This window comes from Tupaia chinensis, unplaced genomic scaffold (assembly GCF_000334495.1).
Source record: "Tupaia chinensis unplaced genomic scaffold, TupChi_1.0 Scaffold143758_1, whole genome shotgun sequence".
Taxonomy (NCBI): Eukaryota; Metazoa; Chordata; class Mammalia; order Scandentia; family Tupaiidae; genus Tupaia; species Tupaia belangeri.
The window spans coordinates 1,981,709-1,989,989 of NW_006203607.1; the positions used below are offsets into that span (position 1 = coordinate 1,981,709).

Sequence of the window (8,281 nt, forward strand, 5' to 3'; positions counted from 1 at the left end):
CGTGCGTGCCCAAGATCCCGAGAGGAGAATGGAGGAGAATGGATTGTGGCATGGCCATCCCCTCTGGGGGGTGATTTCTCGCTTTTTATCTCTCTGTATCTCTCTGTCTTTCTGGCAAGTACACACGCCCAATAAGAAAAAAGCTTTCCAAAAAAAAGAAAAAAAAAGAATTATTTTATTTAATTTTTAAATTAATATTATCATTTTCCAGTTTGATCATCCAGAGAGAGAGAGAGAGTGAGAAAGCAAGCCACCAGGTTTGGGACTCAAACCATGGTCCGCAGGACCAGCAGTTAACGTAATGGCTATGTCACTGGACTCCCATGTAGTCGACCGTGGTTCGAGTCCCAGACCTGGCAGCTTAAACTCTCGCCGGGTGTGTGTGCGTGTGCCCAAGATCCCGAGAAGAGAATGGAGGAGAAGGGATTGCCATGTGGCCATCCCCCCTGCGGGGTAATTTCTCACTTTCTGTCTCTCTCTGTCTTTATGGCGAACACACACATCCTATAGCAAAAAAAAAAAAAAAAAACCTCTCCAAAAAATAAAAACCGTGGTCAGCCATGTGGGAGTGTCCAGCACCTTAACCACCACGCCACCTGCTGGTCCCCTAACTTTTCTTTTTAAGTTAAGATCAAGATAAATATGACATTTCCAGTGGTCAGATCTGGCAGCAACATTCAAGATGATTCATAAAAACAAAATAAAACATAAACAACTGCAACTAGATGGTTTAGTAGATTACGCATGAGTGATGAGAACTGGGCAGTGCATGAACACAGGTGAGAAGTACGTATAAAGCACAGTATCAAGGAAGAAGCCACAGGAATGAGGGAGGAACTGAGTGTGTCTTCAAAACATGATGCATTCTTGCTGATACCATGATTTCTAGGAACTGAAAGGGTAGGAGAAGTTAGAATAAGAAGTTTGTTTTCTTTAATTTTGCTATAGAGTTCATGCATTCACAGGAAGAGAGAGCGATAGACGGCAAGTGAGAAATCACCCCCACGGGGGATGGCCATGCTCAATTTTATCTCCTCTATTCTCCTCTTGGGATTTTGAGTATGCACATGCATATTCCCACCAATTTTCAAACCACTAGGTCTGGGCTTGAACTGCATAGTGGGCCATGTGGGATCCAGCTGTCTCAACTGCCACGCCATTGGCTGGTTTGAGAATGAGAATTTTTTTTTTTTTTGAAAGGTGGCTCCTTTTTCTTTTTCTTTTTTTGGAGAAGTTTTTGCTAAAGGGCACATGTGCTCGCCAGACAGAGAGAGAGACAGAGAGACAGAAAGCAAGAAACCACTCCCCAGGGGGGATGGCCATGCCACAATCCCTTCTCCTCCATTCTCCTCTCAGGATCTTGGGCACACATGCACACGGGCCTGGCATGAGTTTAAGCCACCGGGTCCGGGACTTGAACCGCGTTCTACGTGGGAGTCCAGCGGCATAGCCATTACACTAACTGCTGGTCCCAGGAAAGGTGGTTTACTAAGTTTCAAATGACAAGAGTGTTTCTATATAGAAATGCCATAAATGCCAAGGGTACATGAGGACTGAGTTCGTATGGATGTTTAAGACAAAGGGGAAAAAATGAAAACTACAGGCGTGCAAGGGACAGTTCAAACCATTACAGTGCATGTGGGAGCATACACAGAAATGGAATAGCCGTGCAAAAGAAAGAGGGAGCCCAGGAATTGGGGCAGAGACTGCTGGCTGCTCACTGAAATCTGGTCTCCCCATTTTTGAACCATAACTAGATAATATTTCTCAATCTCCTTTGAATTCGATTGAGTGATGTCACAGAGACCTCCCTTGTTAAGTGAATGACAACAGAAGTGACGGCGTACTCCAAGCTGGCCCAGAAAACCTTTCACATGAACTTCTCTGTGCACTTACTCTACGCTAGTTAAATGCAGATGTTGCGGAGGCCCTAGGGATGGTAGAGCCACAGTGGAACCGCCAGGGGGAGCACTGTCAACTCACCCAAACGCTTCCTCCAGACCTGTCTGTGAGCAAAAACTGAAGTCATGTTTTATTTGAGACAATTCATCACTCAAAAATGAAATTTTGAAGTCTGTGTGTTACAATAGTTTATCTATGCTAACGAAAGCAAAAATTATGTATCTGCATTAAAAAATACATAGGGGGGCCTGCAGGTGGTGTGGTGGTTAAGGGTGCTGGACTCCCACATGGCCAACCGTGGTTCAAGTCCTGGACCTGGTGGCTTGCTTTCTCACTTCCTCTCTCTCTCTCTCTGGTCAAATTAAATAAATAAATAAATAAATAAATAAATAAATTTAAATAAAACAATTTATTTTTTAAAAATAGGTGAGAAGCACTGGAAAAACAGTAAAATGGATAGAGGAGACAAAAATAATTGAACTAGCTAGGAAAGGGTATCAAAGAGATGAGGTCTGGATAATCTCATGCTACCATAGAACAGTGCCACAAGAACACAAACTGTGAAGTGAGGATGACCGAATTAACATGTCGATCCCAGCGAGAGGTAGTTAACTGCCTCGTCTGCTTTTCTTTTCTTTTCTTTTGGAGAGTTTTTTGCTATAGGGCGCGTGTGCTCGCCAGACAGAGAGAGAGAGACAGAGACAGAAAGCGAGAAATCACCCCCCAGGGGGGATGGTCACGCCGCAATCCCTTCTCCTCCATTTTCCTCTCGGGATCTTGGGCACACACGCACACGCGCCCAGCGTGAGTTTTAAGCCACCGAGTCCGGGACGTGAACCATGGTCGACTACGTGGGAGTCCAGCGACATAGCCATTACGCTAACTGCTGGTTCCCTCGTTTGCTTTTCTTAACCAGCCTCCCTTTCCTCACTGGTCAGACGGGTCTAATGTATGACTGGACTCACAGAGGCCAGCTTGATGAGTACCAGCCATTATTACCGTTCTCAGATGCTGAAGATGACTGTTAAAAGCCCCTGGATTTGGTAAAAAGAAATGGTGATGTCTCAAAGAACCATAAATTACCTGGCATGAAATGTCAAGTGATATAAGTTAAAGAGGGAACCAGAGGCCCAGCCCGGTGGTGCAGTCAGCAGCAAACTGAACTGCAGTGCTGTGGAGGCCACTTAGCCGACTGTGGGTTGGAATCCTGGCCCCAGTGACTTGAAAAAGCATGCTAGGTGTATGAACATGTGTACCCAAAATCCCAACAGGATGGAGGAATGGGAAAGGGACTGCAGCATGACCATGCTCCATTCAGGGGTGCTTTCTCCCTCCCTCTCCCCGTCTCTCCTTCTCTCTCTCTGATGAGTGCATGCTCCTCTAGCAACTTTTTAAGAAAAGAATAGAAAAGTAAGAAAAGAAAATCCAACAGGCCCATGCATGCCCAAGATCCTGATGAACGGGAGGGCTGGGAAAAGGGTATCCTAGCATGACCAGACCCTGTCAACGGTGCTTCCCTCTCTCTTCCCTCTCATGATGTGCATACATGTACTACCATGAATAAAATACATAAAAAAGAGAGAGAATCAGAATTGAAGTTGTGATCACAGAATAAGACTTGGGGGGAAAAAAGCTAAAATTGAAATCATTCAGAGAAAGTGAAAAAATGGTAAAATGACAAGAATCCACAGAAGAATCCAGCTATACCTATGTACATCTAATGTGCACTGGAAAGAAATTATTATTGGAGCAAGGTTTAGAATACTGGAGAAAGAAGGTCAGCCCGTGGCCTGGTGCTTATGACAGCTGGATCCCACATGGCTGGACTACACAGCTTGAGGCCTGAACCCAGTGGCTTGAGAAACACATCAGGTGCATGTGCGAGCCTGCCCAAAATTCTGAAAGGAGGGAGAAATGGGGAAGGGATTGTGGTGTGACCATGCTTCATGGGGGGTGCTTTCTTGCTTTCTCTTTCTCCTCTCTATCTGTCAACCACATGTACCCTCAGGCAAAAATTAAAGAAAAAAAAAAAACTAGAGAAAGAGAAAAAAATCATGAAAGTCATATCAAGAGCAATGATGAAGGTTAACCCTGATGAGAAAGTCATCTCTGACTCCAGAGATATTAACAAGATGTGAGTGTGGGAAGGGGGGTCAGACCAGGGGTCAGAATTGGTTTCCTGTGTGCACCATCCAGATGGCTTCAGCCACCCCATGGCCTGGAGACGCTCTGAGAATTCTCTGTTCAGCATCACAGAGATCTTACCTGCTGTACTCTTATCTGAATTTGGACCTCCTGAAATCTCTCCCTCCATCTGCCACGGTTCTTTTCCCTTCTCCAACTGGGAAATCACACCAGGTTTGGAAAGCTGAAATCCTGCTTATGGGGAAGAAAAGACTGTGGTGAGGACAACGGGCCATCTGAAGAATTTGAAAACTGTCTTTGTTCTGGCCCTCAGAAGGATAGAACAAAAAAATAAGAGTAGAAATGACCACAGCCATTCTGACCTGATGTTCCAAAGGAACTAGAAACCAGTGAGGCAGAAGTCAAAGCCCAAGCAAAGTCCTTAATTTAGAAATAAAGGTTTCCCAACAGGCAGGTCCTGTGTACAAGGGGAACCCATCCTTACCCACTGACACCAGGTTCCCATAGTTCTCCAGCATCACCTCCCGGTACAGACTCCGGTGAGCGGGAGCCAGCTGCCCCCACTCCTCTGGGGTGAAGTCCACAGATACATCCTTGAAGGTTAACAGTTCCTAGAATATAAAATATGCTCCTTTCAGCCCAAGGTCAGAAAGCTGTTCTGACCTTGTCCAGATGCAAAGAGAGGAGCTAGCAGATGGCGTGGTAGTTTAGGCACTGGACTGCCACCTGGCTGACCATGGTTCAAGTCCTTGCTTTCTCACTTTTACTCTCTCTCTGTCTCTTTCTGGTCAAATTTTTAAAAAATGGTGATGAATAAAGTGAAATAATTTTTAAAAATAAATAAAATTTTAAAACAAAATAAAAAATAGATGCAAACAGATTCTAGTCAAGTTTTTCTGGGAAATGGTCTTGCTAACAGTTTGGATGATTCTCTACAGGTTATAAAACATTGCATAGATGCCAGGTGTTTTGACAACTTACAATTTGGCTGATGGAAAAACATTCCATAAAATTTTAAAAGTATTTACTTATTTATTATTATTGTTATTTTTCAATTTACTAAGGGCACATGTGCTCACCAGAGAGAGACAGACAGAAAGAGAGAGGGAAAAATAAGAAAGCAAGCCACCAAGTCTGGGACTTGAGCCAGGGCCAGCCATGTGAGAGTCCATTGCCTTAACCATCATGCCACCTGCTGACCCCAAACACTACATAAATATTAAAGGTCACAGAATGGTGTGCAGTAATTTAGAGTACTTGGGAAAGGGGAGAGCTCACAAGGGACTAAGGTCACAACAGAAGACAGTGATCTTCATTGGGCTGAAAGAACTGGTTGAAATGAGAGCACATTAGTTTCGGTGCAATACTTTCAGCTAGGTTCTTCTGTTAGAAAGAGGGGTATGAGGGACCAGCAGTTAGCATAATGGCTATGTCGCTGGACTCCCACGTAGTCGACCATGGTTCAAGTCCCGGACCCAGTGGCTTAAAACTCACGCAGGGTGCGTGTGCGTGCGTGCCTAAGATCCCGAGAGGAGAATGGAGGAGAAGGGATTGCGGCATGGCCATCCCCCCTGGGGGCTGATTTCTTGCTTTCTATCTCTCTGTCTGTCTGGCAAGCGCACACGCACTATAGCAAAAACCTCTCTTAAAAAAAAGAAAAAAAAAAAGAAAGAGGGGTATGAGGGCCAACAGGTGGTGTGGTGGTCAAGGCACTGGACTCCTACATTTATGACCACAGTTCGGGTCCTGGACCTGGTGGCTTGCTTTCTCACTCCCTGCTACCCCCGGTCAAATTAAAAAAAATAATAAATAAAAATAATAAAATAATATATTTTTAAAAACAACAAACTCTTCTGTCTTCTAAAATCTGTTTCTCAGACTATTCTGTACTTCCCTTGAGTTTCTGTAGGCATCTGAGGTTGGTGCAGAGCTCTGCCTGCCACCAGAGCCACTGGCTTTCTGATTAGCTCATTTATGACATACCGCACACCGGCAAAACTACTCTTAGCGATTTTTTTCTCCTTCTCTACTGAGACTACTTCTTTGGTGTCCTTCATGACCTGCCAGCATCTTCTTCGCTCATTTCTCTTGTCAGCTATGGTTCTGTTCTAGGACTGACCAAAATTTCTTAGAGGTCATTAGTGGGGAAACAACTTGTAGAACAGCAGCCTGCCTCACCATCATTGTTGGGTGCACCATAAACCACACTTCCCAAACCTTCACCCCTACCAACACCGGCCTTCTTCCAAACTATGAGATGCTCAAAGAAGAGCATGAGGTATCTGTGCTATGAGTGCCCCCAACCACGACTCCAGTAATGTCCACCATAACCAACATCCAAAGCGAGACCTCGGTGCCCAACCATGTGGTCTGGTCCCTGTTCAACACGGTCTTTATGAACTATTGCCACATGGGCTTCATCGCATTCACCTACTCTGTGAAGTCTAGGGACAGAAAGATGGTGGGTGACATGACTGGGCCCAGACCTACACCTCCACTGCCAAGTGCCTAAATATCTTCGCCCTGGTCACCAGCATCATTTTGACCATCATGTTCACCAACCTTTTCACCACTGCTCCAGGAATAACTGCAGAAATTATTAAACTGATGAAAGAGTCTTTTCAAGGCCATAGGCCATGGTCTGTTCCCTGGGACTTTGGGACTGTCCCCTTGCTTTTATACTTGCTTGTACTCATATGTCTGACTACAATGTAATTTGATAAAGTGCATGTGTTTGTTAAAAAAAAAAAAAAGTCATTACTGGGGCCAGCAGGTGTTATGGTGGTTAAGGCACTGGTTACCACATAGTCAACTACTTTGAGTCCCAGACCCAGCAGCTTGAAAGATATGCTGGTCACCTGTGTGTGTGTACCCAAAATCTCAAGAAGAGAATGTAGGAGAAGGGACTCCAGCATGAACACCCACCTGTGGGGTGATTTATCACATTCCCTCTATCTCTCTGGTGACTGCATGCACATGCCCTATGGCAAAAACCAAACAAAATAAACAAACAAACAAAGTAATTAATGAAGTTTATAAATCTCCAAGAATATCAGAACCTGAGTCTGTGGATTTTAAACAATAGTTTAGTTACTTAAAATGTCTTATTATGGGGGCCAGCAGGTGACGTGGTGGTTAGGTAATGGGTTCCCACATGACTGACCGAGATTCAAGTCCTGGACCCAGCGGTTTGAAAATCATGCTGGGGCTTCAGAAGAAGACTCCTCCCTGACTCCTGAGAACTAGTGATTTCAGGGAAAAAGAAGAAATGAAGATTTTCTACTGATAATTCAGCCTTCAGCCCACAAACTCGATATTCCTCAATATCCACTGAACCTGCTGCACAAAGGGATAAAAACAGAATGGCAAAGAGATTATAGATCACCTCCTTCTGCATGCTCCTGAACGCTCAGATTGAACTTCAAGAATTAGGAAGAAACATACCATCCATCAGAAGACTAGGAATCACGGCAGGGCCACAAGAAATATGGGAAAGCAAGAAAATACTTCTCCTCCAAGGGAAAAGAATAACTCTTCATCCACAGACAGTTCAATGGAAATCATGGAAATGTCTGATGAAGAATTTAGAATATTCATAATAACGCAGCTAACCAAGATGGAAGAGAAGAGAGACAACGAACTACAGAAGAGGCAGGAGAAAGGAGCTGAGTAGTTTTAGGAGGTGAGGAAATTCTTGCAAGATCTAAAAGAGGAATTACACACTCTAAAAAAGAATCAAATGGACCTGTTAGAGAAGAAGGCTATAATACAGAAAGTCAAAATCTCCCTTGAAAGTATTAAAAGCAGACTACTAGATCATACTGAAAATAGAATTGCAGACATAGAAGATAAAATTGCTGGCCTAGAAAAATCCACCACAAAGACAGAAAACAGCCCCCCAAAATGAGAATAATATACAAGAAATACTAGATACCATCAAACGTCCAAACATCAGTATAATTGGTATTCCAGAAGGCGAAGAGACTCATAAGGGCATTGATAATCTATTCCATAAAATCCTGCAAGAAAACTTCCCAAACCTAGAAAGGCACTCTAAAATCCAGTCCCAAGAAATACAAAGGAGGGTACCAGCAGTTAGCATAATGGCTATGTGGCTGGACTCCCATGTAGTAGACCGCGGTTCGTGTCCTAGACCTGGTGGCTTAGAACTCACGCCGAGCATGAGTGCGTGCGTGCCCAAGATCCCGAGAGGAGAATGGAGGAGAAGGGATTG

General features: G+C 44.2%; 1 protein-coding gene across 5 annotated transcripts in view; it reads right to left on the reverse strand.

The window, feature by feature from the left end:
* Positions 1-8,281, reverse strand: part of ZFP69B (ZFP69 zinc finger protein B) — a 19,285-nt gene that overhangs the window by 6,397 nt on the left and 4,607 nt on the right. For 4 of the 5 annotated variants that reach the window (XM_027766878.1, XM_006164939.3, XM_027766881.1 and 1 more), the window contains 2 exons: positions 4,532-4,658; positions 4,168-4,278 (listed from right to left, as the gene is read on the reverse strand). In XM_027766878.1, the coding sequence (XP_027622679.1) occupies positions 4,168-4,278; positions 4,532-4,658 (238 nt within the window). The remainder of the gene's footprint in view (positions 1-4,167; positions 4,279-4,531; positions 4,659-8,281) is intronic. The other variant, XM_027766880.1, reaches the window with a different exon arrangement.